Source organism: Apteryx mantelli, chromosome 4, assembly GCF_036417845.1.
Source record: "Apteryx mantelli isolate bAptMan1 chromosome 4, bAptMan1.hap1, whole genome shotgun sequence".
Taxonomy (NCBI): domain Eukaryota; kingdom Metazoa; phylum Chordata; class Aves; order Apterygiformes; family Apterygidae; genus Apteryx; species Apteryx mantelli.
Genome location: NC_089981.1, coordinates 20,648,803 through 20,663,433, shown reverse-complemented (window position 1 = coordinate 20,663,433; position 14,631 = coordinate 20,648,803). Strand labels below are relative to the sequence as shown.

At 49.6% G+C, this 14,631-nt stretch overlaps 1 protein-coding gene across 1 annotated transcript in view; it reads left to right on the top strand.

Moving 5' to 3' along the window:
- Nucleotides 1-14,631, top strand: part of IGHMBP2 (immunoglobulin mu DNA binding protein 2) — a 40,746-nt gene that overhangs the window by 1,680 nt on the left and 24,435 nt on the right. The window contains exons 2-6 of the mRNA XM_067295920.1: nt 888-1,057; nt 1,875-2,067; nt 2,820-2,917; nt 10,390-10,553; nt 10,959-11,159. Coding sequence (XP_067152021.1) covers nt 888-1,057; nt 1,875-2,067; nt 2,820-2,917; nt 10,390-10,553; nt 10,959-11,159 — 826 coding nt within the window. The remainder of the gene's footprint in view (nt 1-887; nt 1,058-1,874; nt 2,068-2,819; nt 2,918-10,389; nt 10,554-10,958; nt 11,160-14,631) is intronic.

Genomic DNA, 14,631 nt, shown 5'->3' with positions numbered 1-14,631 from the left:
CCCTATAGGGCCTGCTGTCACCTATGGGAGACCCTGGGGGACCAGCCCCTATAGGGCCTGCTGTCCCCTATGGGGAACCCTGGCAGACCAGCCCCTCTAGGGCCTGCTGTCACCTATGGGAGACCCTGGCAGACCGGCCCCTCTAGGGCCTGCTGTCACCTATGGGGAACCCTGGGGGACCAGCCCCTCTAGGGCCTGCTGTCACCTATGGGGAACCCTGGTGGACCAGCTCCTATAGGGCCTGCTGTCACCTGTGGGTGACCCTGGCGGACCAGCCCCTCTAGGGCCTGCTGTCCCCTACGGGAAACCCTGGTGGCCTGACCCCTATAGGGCCTGCTGTCACCTCTGGGTGGCCCTGGCAGACTGGTCCCTCTAGGGCCTGCTGTCACCTATGGGTGACCCTGATGGACTCCCTCCCATAGGGCCTGCTGTCACTTCTAGGAAACCCAGCCAACTCACCCCTATAGAGCTTGATGTCACCTCTAGGAAACCTTGCTAACGCACCCCTATGGGGCCTGCTGCCACCTATGGGAGACCCTGCCAGACCCACCCCTATAGGGCCAGCTCGTCCCTGTGGGAAACCCCCTTGGCCTGCCCTTTAGGGCCTGCTGTCACCTACAGGACCCGAGACCCCGCCACCCACCCCCCAGAGCCCCCCCTCTCCTCCCCCAGGCCCTGGGGGGTGCTGCGGTCCCACGGCCCCCCCAGCGCTGCAGGGGCATCACCCCAGAGACCTCCCGCCCCAGAGTTTGAGCCTAAACCATCTCTCACCTGCCCGCTTGGGTGCATGGCGGTGGGGAGGGGGTGCTGCCGGGCCCCCCGGGGGCCAACCGAAACTTCACCTCTCTGCGTCGGTCCGGCAAACGACCGTCGTGCCCGTTTTGCAGGACATGGCAGGAGAACATCTCGCTGAAGGAGCTGCAGCGCAGGGGCGTCTGCTTGCTCAAACTCCAGGCCGCCAACCAAAGAACCGGCCTGTACGGACGGCTGCTCGTGACGTTTCAGCCCCGGACGCACAATTCGGATGCTGAGCTGCCCTCCAACAGTTTTGGGCCTGGTAAGTGACGTTTCTGTTGGGACAAAGTAGCTAAACTAAGAGATGACCAGTGTTTTCTCACGTTTTTGCCATGCAACATTTGTAAAGACTGAGCAGTTGATGCAAAAAGAGAGGAGAAAACTTTTAACGACTGGAGGATGAATCTAGAGAAAAATGGCCCTGGTCTCTTGTTATTAAACGTTTCATGGCACGCTTTGTACAAACCAAAGCGTTGATGCTTATGTCTTAACCTGGTCTCAGGGTAGGTAACGAGGTTCTGTTCCTTCTTTTAATTTCCAAATGGAAAGCGGTTTGTCCATTTCCTTCCCGAGTTGCCACGTTTCCTCCCTTCCCTGTACCGTTATTTTTTGCGAGGAAGAGGCAGCGAAGTTCGCACCTTATGTATGAGCTGACAGGCCTGGATATCTGTTGAAAATAGAGGCACTAAAGAAACGTGAACTCACCAGCACACTGCCTTCCGGATCTCAGGAGTCCAAAGATGGGGACAGATGGTCCCCAAGAGAAGCTGGCTGCCCCAGCTATTTTGCCCGTTTAGTTTACTTTGGTTTACTAGGTTAGCTGGCTTGCTAAACACGTGTGTTATGAGGGACCGGACAGCAAAGAGAAGGATGTGTTCCTTCCTTAAGGGCTTCACAAATTCTGACCTTGGCAGGAAACATGGAGCTGGAGTTGTGGTTGATGTAGGTGGACCCGCTCTCGCCACTGGGCTGTGCTGGTTGATGCTGGGTGAGGATGCTGGTTGCTCATCTCCTCGGAAGAGCTGCTTTTCAAAATGCTTGTCCCGCTTCACCTTTCCTCCTCTGACTTGTCTTTGCAGGTGACATTGTGGGTCTTTATGAATCAGCTGGCCAGGGTGATCCGCTCTCCACCGGCATCGTAACGCGCGTCACCTCCAAATCAGTGACTGTTGCCTTTGAGGAATCTCGAGATGGCATGCTGAGCTTGGACCGAGAGAGCTCCTACCGCCTGCTCAAGCTGGCCAATGATGTCACCTACAAGAGACTGAAAAAGTAAGAGCAGTGGTGATGCAGCTCACCTAGAGCTGTTCCACTTAGGGGTGCGATAGCCAACCGAAAATTGCTGGGCTGATTTGGGGAAAGCCGTTCAGAGACTGATCTCAATTTACTTCTCTCGTCTTGGTTTCTCTTGTTTCCTATCTTCTTCCCCTTAGTCCTACAGCAGCTCCAGCTTAGGGGAAGTATCCACCTTCTGGATGTGCCTTTCTCTCTACTGACTGCTGAGAGAATCCATATCCCTTTCTGAGCTGACTCAACTGGGTGTCTTGTGCTGCAGTGCCCCAACAGCATAAATTTATCTGCCTGCTTATTGATACAGTCCTGCCCCTCCCTTCTTCCCCACCACCCTCTCTCACCCTCACCACCCATTTTAATCCTGTGTTGTACCAGTTCTGGTACTCACTGGATTCTGTGTGGTGCCTTTTCTATCCAGAGAGGAGAAGCGAGTAGCTTTTTGCTGAAGTAAGGTGCTGAAGAGGTTCAGCACAATCTGACTGTATCAAACCAGAGCAATAAGAGAAAGTGGAAATGCGTGGCCAGCCTAAGGGATGTGTGAGAAGCAGGGGGGATGCAGCAATTGGGTAGGATTAGTCTGTTTTGGAATAACATCCTCAGCTTCAGAAGAACCGAATCTGTGCCCACAGTCCTCTGTCATTGGGATACGGTGTCCTAGCCCTTAATGTACTTGGGAATCTCTGAAGGAATTCATATTGTGCATATAACCATGCTATTTTCTTCTTTGGCAGGGCTTTAAATGCACTAAGTCAGTATCGTGGTGGTCCAGCCTCTGATCTGATCGACGTCCTCTTCTTTTCTTCTGATCCAAGCGCGTTCAGTGAAACAAGTAAGGATGTTTTTTTCTGAGCATTGATAGCAGGCTGGTGGCAGGTGCTTTCTGGTCTCTTTCTAGAGAGATTTTCTGGACCCTCAGGGTCAGAGCTCAGATTTGTGAGCTCTCCTTCCATCAGTCCACTTGTGTGTCTGTCCATCTTGCTGATTATTACTACCCTGTGACTTGCCAAACACGTGACATGTCTGCTCTGTAAGCCCTGGACCTTCATAGCCCAGCATACGCACTGAGGCTGCTGCTGCTGCTTTTGGTCTGCCTTAGCTCGCGAGGCTGTGAGCTATGCAGGTGGAGAGCTCTTTTGGATGTATCAGTGAGAGCAAAGACATTATTGCCCTCGTGCAGGTTCTGAGCAGAGATCCTGGAAACTTATCCTGAGGAAGGGGGAAAACTTCAATCTCCAGAACAATCAGCAAAGCCTGAAGTTCCCTACCCGCAGGAAAAGGGCTCCATGCTCCGTTATGAGGATACTCACCTCTTCCAAAGCCACATCTAAATGTGACAGAGGCAAAGAGCCTTAAGGGATGCTGCGATGCTACTACTCCTCTTCCAGACCTGCAAGTCCCCTCTCTGGGGCTGAGCAGCTGAGAAAGGTGCTTTTGGCCTCTCAGTTCATGACCTGATCTTTGAAACTGCCCACAAGAATGCAGATTCCTCTGGTTGATCTTTGTGCAGTTCTTCTCATCCACACCAAACAGGCTGCTCGCTTTGCTCTGGGGAAGACCCGAGTACTGTATGCAAGTAATAAGCGGTATTGTAGCTGGCAGCACTGAACACCTGCTTTTCATACTGGTTTGTGAGTGGTTAGACATGCCTACTGGTGTAAAAGCCCTGATCATCACTGGAAGTAGGGAGAGAAATATCTCAGCTGTTCAGGTGGCTAATGCTCCCCCTTTTCTCTGTGTGCCAGGTAAAGCTGAAATCTGACATGAAGCATGCAGTATTTGTGATGGTGCAAGTTGTTTGCACACATTCCCAAGTCTGAAACCTGATTAAATTTATGGGGCATTTATTATTTGGCTTCCTGCCCCCTGCCATCCATAAACTTCAGGGATCAGAAACTGTCAGGGCTGCTTCTACGGTACTGAAAATCCATTAACTCAGCCTTCATGGGAATTTGAAACAGCATGAGAACTCATGTGTACTTTTTTTACAGCTTTCTAATTATGTTCAGTCAAGTTGGAGTTGTGCAGGCTGTCTTAGTTTTATCACCAAATACTTAAAACCTCTCAGATTAGCTTTGCCAACAGCTATCCCCAAAAATGCATAGAAGTATTTTACTCTGATCTTCCTTGATGCAAGTCTTTGGAAAATGAAAGAAGAAATTACACAGCTTATTCCTTCAGAGGAACCATGGGGAAACCAAAGCCTCTGCCTGCTTAAAGCTTCTGATCAGCAGAATATCCAACCGCTTGGCAATTGCTAATGAATGCTCTCGCTGCAGCATCTCTGGAAAGAAGGGAAATATTATCTGGGCAGAGGGTGGATTAAGTTGCTTAACGGGATCAGGCAGGTAGGCTAAGCCAGAAGGAGAAGGCAGGTCTCTCCTGAGGTGCAGTCAAAAGCCTTTGCGTGCTCACCTGGAGGGTCACGCTGTTGATCCTTGGTCCCCTTGCTTGCTTTCCTCCCTGTCCCAGCATCCTGTGCTTGCTGTTGCAGCTTTACTGTTATCTTGGTTACTGCATTTGGTTGTCCCCAGTGGTTCGATGCATATAACTATTCCCCTTTTTCATGTACAGTATCCCATTCCCTTTCAGAATACCTTCAGGCTAGATTTTTGATATAATATACCAAGGATGAAGAATTAATGTTAGTGTGAGTCATACCTCCGTAGTTCTAAGCACTGAGCTTAAGCTGAGTCAAACCTCTTAGCCTTTTGGCTACCAGGGACTTCGGTGTACTCAGGTTTTTAATATTAGATAAAAGAATTAAATTTTAATGAACCGTCTTTCTTAGCAGCTTCAGCTCTGCCTTTTCCCCATAGTGGCAGAACTGCCTCTCTAATGAAGAAAAATTCCTTTTCACAGAATTTCCCAGACGTGCCAAACTAAGCGGAGATGAATTTTACCTCTCCCCAGCGCTGAGGATATTGATAGATAGAAACATTCAGCCACATTAGAGAGAGGAATTGCAATATGATAGGACAGCATATCATCTGAAAACAGCAAAATGCGCTGGCAGGGTGAAAAGCCCTTCCATTTACCTTCTCGCTATATAGCTTGTTTCTCGCCAACCAAGAGGAGGTTATGCTAGCCAGGAATTAAATAATAATGAGTTTAACTTTACACAGGTCCTGCAAGGTGCCTTGAGCAAGCTGCCTGCTTCCACCGAGTTGGAGGCGAGGGCACTCAGCAGCTTGGCTGGATCAGTCTCAGAATTAATAAGTTCCTGTGCATTTTCATAGGACTAGATGTCTATACAAAGGAGACCTCTATTAATGCCACTCCAGGCTGCAGTGTAAGCTCCACTTCAACTGAGTGCCTAGAAAACCAGGAGCAGGAGTGACCCCCTATAAACACCCATACAAAGAAAAAGCTTGCACTGATGCTCATGCAGGAGGAGAGATCAAGAGAAAGGCTCAGAATAGATGAGATCTGTGTCTGGAGGGGGAGCCTTTGTCACTGCTTCTTGGGTAAATCATTGGGAAGAGCCAAATTACAAGGAGATTGAGGAGCAAGAGGGCCAGCAGGGATCGTAAGCACCCAACTCCATGCCTAGATATTCAAGGGTGTTGTTCAGGTGACAGAGGGCAAAACAGGCCCCAGCAAGTGGTATGGGGAGCAGCAGAATCAGTGAAGCCTAATTTTGCAAGTTTGGGAATCTCAGGGCTCTCGCGTGGGCTCTCAGAGGTCAGAAAATGGCTTGAAATTGGTTCAAGCGTTACTGGGGCAGGAGGGTAGACACTGGCAGGGTGACAGACACACAGCAAGTCTACAAGCTTCACGTCCTTAAGAAAGCAGGCTGTAAGTACCCTGGCTGTGGCACTCGGTGCGGGTTTGAAATGCAGAGCACTTACCAGTAACATTGAGCGATGGAGTTCCTCGTTCCAGCAGCAAAGCTAGCGGAGTCCAAACGCCGTCCTCCACTTTGTTGGCGCTTTCTGCACTCGGCTGTTTCCTGACACACAGCCTTTTAGCCAGGAGGGAAAAACATCTCCATCTTCTTCAAAAGGTTATTTACATGAGGTCTCTTCAGGGCATGCCCAGAGAGGGTTTCACTAGCCTGGTGGACTTTTGTGGCCTGCTATCTGCTAAGTAGCTTATAATTGTGTTTGGGTTTTGCTGCTGGGCTGCGTTTTGATTTTCTCACCACTGGATTGCAGCTGCCTGGGGCATCTTGCAAGAGCACGCTGCCAAATGCTACGTCTGGAGGATCCATATTAAAGTCTGTGGTGTCCCGGGAGGGTGCCTAAACCCAGTTCTCAGCTTATTAGACGGATAAGGAGTCTGATAAAGCCAACTGAAACATGGCCTTAAGTAGTTATTGGCTGCTGGCACCTGACCAGTGTCTAATATTGGCTTGCTAAAGAAACCACCACTATGCACAGAAGGATAATGGCAACAACAGCAATTTAGTGCCCTTTTACTCAACTCCAACTGACTTCCATCATCTGCTGCTGCTGCAAATCTGCACACAGCTGCTCTCCACAGTCTCGAAAATCCTGCTCCTTCCCAGGTGTAATGGGTACAGGCATGGCTTGTACTGGGACAATGTCCTGGAGCATGATTGGTTTGGGAGAGGGCTTTTATGAGGTGGTTGCAAGTAACTAGTAAGCAAAATCCCAGGCTTTTGACCTTGAGAAGCCTGAAATTAGTTGGCAGCAGCTTTCTCATCCCATGAACTTTTACAGGCAACAGGAAATCTCAGCATGTGGGCTCTCCCACCATCGCTGCTGTGAGATGCTCAGGTTGCTCTTCCAGGTCTAGCCAGGAATATGTTTGGGCTCAGGGCTGAGCAGGGCCAGGCCTGATAAATGTTTGGTGTGGGGGGCTGGACTGTGACTGTCCACAGTCACTGACTCACTGTCCCAGCCAGGGACTTCAGGATCAATTCAGAAGGCTTGTGGCTCCCCATCTGATGGGGAGTGGTGGAGGTCATCTCTCCTGCACAGAGGGCAAGGCTGAAACCCTCCTGGAGATCATGAAGAGTGCCAGGGCACTCTCACAGCCCCACACCCATTGCATGGCCGGAAGGATCATATTTCCACAAGCTGTGCCCTGCATACGATGCTGTTCACCTCTCCTCCCGAGCTGCTCTAATTGCTTATAGATTGAGGCATTACCTATAGCATGGCATGTTGGAGCCCAAGTCCTTGCAACACACTTAAAAATACGACCCAGAATAAATATCCTTGGCATAACATAAGAACACTAGACAGGCTGCAAGAGGAATAACCCACAGAGTAGTCTAAAGTCTAAACATGATGGTGTAACCAGCAGGTGGATGGGATCTGCCCTTGCGATCTGCAGATGGGAATGGGACTGGTCCCCACCACAAAGCATTTCCAACCCTTACCTTGCTGCCTCCAGAGAAGTATGGCACAGGAGAATGGGCTTTCCAAAAGGTGAGCTCTAAACTGGACAGGGTTTCTGGTCTTGTCACACTTGGTGGGAAGCAAAATCTGGAAGCCTGTCCGTAAGAAACACTCTCCTTTGCTCTCTTCCTTTTTAACCTGTGCCCACAGCCCAGAAGCATTTAGGGTTTTCACAGTGGAAATCCCTGCAAGAAATCCTTCCCTGACTATAGCTGTTGTCTTGCAGCACGCGTGCAGGGATCCCTGCGCCCGTACGTCGGGAGGCTTTGCTAGCCAGCAGAGGCCAGCATTGCTCTGCTTGCTGCGCGCAACAGGGCTAGCCGGGATGGATGCACGTATTTGCTTTTCTTGCGGAGAATTCTCTATTGCAGGCCTAACCCTGCACAGATGTGCTGAAGGAGAGAGCTGGTACCTACTAGTCCTGCAGCAAGCCAAGAAAAAGCAAGAGGGTATTAATCTGTGTCCAGACACTGGCTGACTCACATGGTCACATGAAATGCAAAAGGCATTGCTTAAATCTAATTCTGCTTAATTGCTCTAAAAAGATCATTAAAAAAAAAAGAATAAAGAAAGCCCAGTGAAAAGGCAGGGGTGTCCCCAGGAAAAGCCAACCCAGCAGAGAGCGCCCTGGGGAAGCACCAGCAAATCCCTATTTACGGCAAAACTTCCCCTGCTGCTTGTCCCCTGCACTGGGCTTGTGCTAAATCACCTGCAAAATCCCAAACACTCCTTTGTCCGTCTGCTGTATGGTACCTCCTGTCATCAAGGGGGCCATGAAGAGGCCCTTGAGATTTGCGGAGAAAACTAGGCAGTCGGGACAGCTCAACTGCCAAATACTTCATAGGGAGAACAGGGACAATTCCTCTTTGCAGGCTCAGTTACGTGCCTGGAGTCTGTCTAGCAGTGTTTGGCTGTAGTTAGGTTATATTGCCGAAGAGCTGATTATGGAGGTCTGGTTTGCTCTTTGTGTCCATACACAAATGGTGAGGAACATATCTTGGAAGGTATATTGAGATGTGGGAGACCCTCAGCTCTGAAGAACTTGACCTTATCCTCCCAAGAGGGAACCATTCTCTCACAGGTGCATTCCCACCTGTGTTTGGTGCAAAGGCTCCTTTCATGGACTTGAACATTGCCCTCAGACATGCTCCTGCCACCCGAATTGCTGGTACCATGCAGAAAAGGACCTTGCTTCCCCCAGCAGGGACCTGGGCAGAGCTGGAGATGGCCATGCAGAGCTCATGCTACACTGCTAGAGCCAGGCTGATGGATGTCTTCTGGCAAGATCCGTGCAAATCTGAAGCAGGCTGCTCCTAAAGAGCAGTTGGCCAGCCCTGCTAGAGCAGCTAAACCACATCCCTTCAGCTGGCACTGCTCAGAGCCCAGCTGCTGCATGGAGACAAGGAGTTTGGAGGAGCCACAGCATCCCTGGAGAGGCTCTGCCCTCCTCCTCACCCTCACTACCATGCCAAGCCTAGAAGAGAGTCACATTTCCCAGCCTGCCCACGCTGCGACTGCTGCCAGTGTGTGATTAGAAGGGAAGAGGGTATGCATGCGTGCGGAGAAGCTGGTTTCTGAGCTCATTCGTTGAGCAAGGAAATATCAATGACTCCTACGCCCCAGCTGCTCCTCGTTGTGGGAAATGCCTTTCAGTTTTTAAGCTTTTCTTTTTCCCTGGCCCATAGGTGCTTGCTCTTCTCAGTCACTGACACACCATCTAACCTCAAATTATACATAAATAAAGCAAGAAGCAGGCTAACAGGAAAAGATACCCTTTTCTTCCCATTTCTTCCTTCCCCACCAAACATCCTTTTAACTCTTATCTTATTTTTTCCCCCTGGACATCTCATTTGGTTGCATTGCTTCAAAAGTCAGTGCACCAGAGGTTACACAGGAGTTGCACATCAATTAGCCTATCTAAAACCTGAGGAAGCTTCTCTGCTTGGGATCAAGCCCTTAATGCAAAGGTAGGCATACGTCAAATGATGCCCAGAGATTTTTCTTATATAAGCTTTCGTGGGAACATTATTTTCAGTAAAACTCAGTTTAATGAGTCATCATCTCTGCTGTAATTAACTTGCCATAATGAACAAGGAGATTAGCAGCAGCATTATGTGGGATGAGAATAAATATGGGTTCAAATTAGATAAATCTGCAAGTTAAAAAAAATGGTTTGTGAGAATCCTATCTTTTGCAATGAGACCTACCATCTTGTAATGAAATTTGCATACTCTTTTCCCTTTTTCCTTTCTGATCATTAAAACCCAAACTAATTTTAGTTTTCATCATTTACACTGGTTGTTTGTGTCTCTCTCCCCCCCCCCCTTCCTTTTCAGTTACTGCTGAGTGATACAAGACTGCTCTTTTCAGCTCACAGACACTGTAATTTTTCTGCTGCTTTTTCCCTAGCACTGTGTTAGGTTTGTTACCCAGAAGAAGAATGATTCATTTGAAAGATCAACTGTTTTTCCCTCTATTTTCATTGACTGTTTACTATTAAGTATTCTGACTTGACTTTAAAATAACCCCACAGGATCTCCCCTCTCCAGGAAGTCCTAAATGTTTGGTATTAGGATGAGTAAATGCCTCCTTAAATGCTGCAGAGTGTCAAAACAGACTAGCTGTGATCAAAACTGAACGCTTGCTCCTTCTGAAGCATAGGCAGGGTAGGAAAGATAGGGGAAAGGAGGGATGTAGGATGGGTAACCTGCATGGGTCATTTGTTCTGAAAGCAGAGCGAGCCTTACTTTCGCCAGTCTGTGCTCTTTTTGTCACCTAGGTAGTACGCGGTGTGCCTTGCTCCCCGAAAGTGTTATTCTCAAATTGCTTTGGGCCAGCTACTGAGAACATCTCATTCATATTTCTAGATTTGTGCTTCTCAGCAAGCACCCAAGTTAGGGTGGAGGCTTAAACCAATCTCCTGCTGTTTCCCCAGAGCCTTTGAAGCTCTACAATGACTCGCTAGATGCATCGCAGAAGGAGGCCATCTCCTTCTCCCTGGCACAGAGAGAGCTCGCCATCATCCATGGACCACCCGGCACCGGGAAGACCACAACGATAGTAGAGATCATCTTGCAAGCTGTACAGCAAGGCCTGAAAGTGAGTATCAGTGGCAGGACTGAAGCGACAGCAGCCCCATTGGTTTATTTTGCAAACTCATTGGGCTTTGCTGTAGCGGATCCAGTACCAGCTATGTTGCACTGCAGCTTCTGGCCTGGCTTGCAAGAGCTGGGGAGTTTTCCCTGCCAGCTGAAATCAGGTGCAAATAAAAGCTTTGAAATTCAGCTCCACTCACTACTGAAGACCCTGCACTAATGCTGCAAAGCAAAGCGAGCATTGCCTTTGGTGTCTGGAGGCTGTGGAGATGTCTGTGGCTCACTCCTAGTAATCGTATATGCCGATCTCCTCCTCTCTGCCCTGCCAAGCATGCTGCTACTTGGACACTGGCGCTCCCGTGCTTCCCTGAACTTGGCAGTAACAAGCCCTTGGTTTCTCCCCTCCCAGGTCCTGTGTTGTGCCCCTTCCAACGTCGCGGTGGATAATCTGGTGGAAAGGCTGGCCGGCTACAAAGCCCACATCCTGCGCCTCGGGCACCCGGCTCGCCTCCTGGAGCCCATCCAACAGTACGCCTTGGACGCAGTCCTGGCCCGTGGCGACAGCGCTCAGATAGTGGCGGATATCAGGAAGGAGATCGACCAGGCCTTTGTACGTGTCCCTGTACCGTCCCTGGCAGGGGTTACCTGCATGCCAACCCTCCAGATTAGCGGTACTCAATCTGCTAGCCAGGCAGGCTGCCTTGTCTATAAATGAGAATTAGTTCTGGCATTTCTTAGGTGCCCTAAAAAGGTACCAGCTATCACCAGGTGGTCTGGATTGCCCCAAAAGGAAAGGTATTTCAGAGGCTGCACCTCTGCTGGGAGAGGTGCCTGAGCTTCCTCATCCCCTGCTGGCAGCGCTCACCTCCATCTGCTGTAGAGGGAGCAGAGGGCAAAAAAATAAATGCTCCTAGTCACATTCCACATTGAAATGGCAAAACCCCATCATTACTGCTTCTTTGTGGGGAGATGCTGCAGTGCCCTGCTCTCCACATTGTCCGTCTGGCATTGTTCACGCCATCCTCTTCACCAGAGGAGAGGAGAAGCGGTCACATCATTGATTCACTTCCTAATTAGGTGTCTGGCTGTCCTGACACTCCCTCCCACTCTCAGCCACCTCAAGTAGAAAGCAGAGTACACTATAAAAACCACATCCTTAATTTCTTCTTTCACCACCTAATTGCCTTAAACTTAATTTAAGAAGTAGCTCTTTTACTTGAGATAATAGCTTTGATGCCAATTGGATTTTTTCCCCCCTGCTTCCCCTTCTGGAGGCAGCATTGTTCAGAAGCAGCTCTGCAGATGTATCCAGCTTGAGAGATCCTGCATCTCACCAGAGGTGCAGGAGAGCATCTTCATACACCTGCACACATGCTGCGTCATATTTGCCCAAGTATATATCTGCCCTTCAGAAAGGCAGTGCACTTTTACTTTTTAGATGATGCCGACTGAACATGGCTTCCGACTCCATAAACACTCATCTGCAGCCACTGCTATGGCAGCAGCTTACTTAAGTTTCCGCAGAGGTGGCTATACATCATGTGCTGTTTCTGCTGCTGTCATCAAGCATATTTGCAGTTTGAGCAGTTGGGGAAGTCGCTTGACAGACAAGTTCGTGCAGATTTCTGCACATCGATATAAGAGAAGGAGAAGGCATCTGAGGGCTGGTAGGGTTGTACTCACAGCTGAGAGGCAGATTTATGAAGGACATGTACCTCTCTGCTGGGCTGGAAACCTGATTATATTCACAGCTGAAAGCTGAGTTTCTGTTATTTCTTAATTCATTTTGCAGCTCTCACTAGCTATTGATTTTTTTTCCCCCCCTTCTCCATGGGAGACACTTTGAAAGGTGGGAGGAGATTTTTTCCCTGCTGCTGCTGTGCCCATTCTCCATAATAGAAAGGAAACTAAGGAGAAAGCAGAGCCTTCAGTACTAAGGCTTCCACCTGCTTCCTCCTGAGCAGGATGGAGCACATGGTGATGGGAAACTGGGACTGGCCACCAAGGTTTGTTCCACTCAAATACCAAATGAAAAGGCCCACAAGCTATCATAACTCCTGCAATTCAGCTTGCACAGTGATGCTTTGAGCTGCGCATGGACCAGGTCTTCCACAGAAGGTGCTCCTGACTCACTACCACCTCTTCTTCTCTCTGGAGAGCTCAGCTCTGAGGTCCTGACCCATCTCTTACCCCTGTGGGGCTGCAGGAGCTTTCTCTGGTTTTGGCCTCCCAGGTTGTCCCATCAGGAAGGGGAAAGGGAAGGGGCAGCCAGGCCCAGCAGCTTTGCAGGGCCTCTCCATGATGCTGAGGGAGCTCTCTGGCTGTTGTCTGCTGTTCCAGGCTCAGCCTGGGGAGGCAAAGTACAACTAGGAAAGCAGAGGAGATGCTGTGGGGACAGGCAGTGCCAGACTTGTGTCCTCTCCTGCCTTAGTTTCTCCTCTCCAGTGCATCCCCTACCTGCCCCTTTACTCAAACCATTCCTTTCTTCTTTCCTCCACCACCAGCCCCAACCCCAGGAGAAGTAGCAACATGTATGAAAGCCTGTGCTCTCATTGCATGGTTTTTCAACCCTTTTTGTCTCCTTCCCTCACTTATTTAGGCTGTGAGCTTTCCATGACATCAGCTCATAGATACTGTTCACACTGTGCTAGTCCACCCATTTGAGGGATGACCTTGGATGGGGACATTCACCTGCTCATATTTTACAGGCAAGAACATAAGAGCAGCAAGCCAGGGTGACAGCAGGGCAATACCCTTACTGCCAAGGGCGCAGTCCCACAGTACCTGTGCAAGGGCAGAGCAGGTCCAGTGACAGTAACCAGGGTCAGCCAGCAGTCCAGATCACCAGGCAAGTCCAGAGCAATAAGGCAGGGCTGCCATAAAGCCAGGAAGGCAAATCAACCAGGTCAGACTCAGCACACAACCCCTATAGCTCAGGTGAGGAGCAAGATCTGACCTTAAATGCTGCTCCTGGACCTATAGGCAAAGGGTGCCTGGGTGGGGGCCCAAACGAGGCAGGGCAGGGCAATTAGAGCCTGCTGGCACCTTGTGCTGACAAGCAGCAGCTGGGATTTGAGCTCACTGGGCTGAGCACCTTCCTTGGGGCCCATCCTGCCATGCCATTTTTACCTCCAGCCTGGGATCCCTTTTACTGGGTTCCTCAGCTGCTTTCAGAGCTGAGATTCAGCCGGATGTTTGGGTCTTAATGCTACCAGCAAACGTCAGAGAACAGTTGCTGTTGTTAATCGTCTAACTGGATCTTTTTGCAGAACAAATATTAAACTTGGCCCAACTGACACCAGCAATCTTGATTTCTGGTCTTCCTGCATTTTTAGGGGAGAAGTTGTTGACGTTAGGCTGCTCTGTGCCTTTAGGTCAGCTAGCAGTATTGTACCTGTAATGAAAATCAGGGTTGATGTCCACTCTTCCCCTTTAGATCAAGCTTTTCATACTGTCAAGGTTTAGCCACAGGCACATTTAGTCTCTATTCAAAAGGAAAAGATGCATGTGGGATCACATTACCTGCCTCTCTGTCTGCGATCCCTCCCTTGTAACCTCTGAACCCATCTGCCAATTTTAACTACACTTAACAGACATGTAGATGCCTCAGAGTCATTAAATTCCTACAAACTTAATCAAAACAGGTGGCTAGGTAGAGGAGAGAGGCACAAATCAGTGTTTTTCCAAGGGGAAAGGCTGCAGCCCGAGCTGATCCCTGTTATTAGACACCAGAGAGTCCATCCATGCAGAAGCTCATTATAGGAACCATCACACTTCATCAGTCCAGCTGCTCCTGGAAGCCCTTGTCCACAGCCTTTTCAGGTTTCTCACGTCATCAGCTTTACCTCCAAGGAAATAATCTGGTTCCAGCGCTCCAGCGCTTTTGCCATTTGAGAGCGCTCAGCGTTTTCTCGAGGTGACTTGGCCGGCACCTCGTAGCTGCCAGCCTGTAGCTGGCGAAGTGCTAGCAACTGGCAGTGATGGTTTGATGTTACAGATACACTTCAAGCGTGGACTGAGTTTGAGAAATAGCTGCCTGGCTCCTGAGTGGCGATGTTACTCCTGCGAGAGCTCCCGATGGG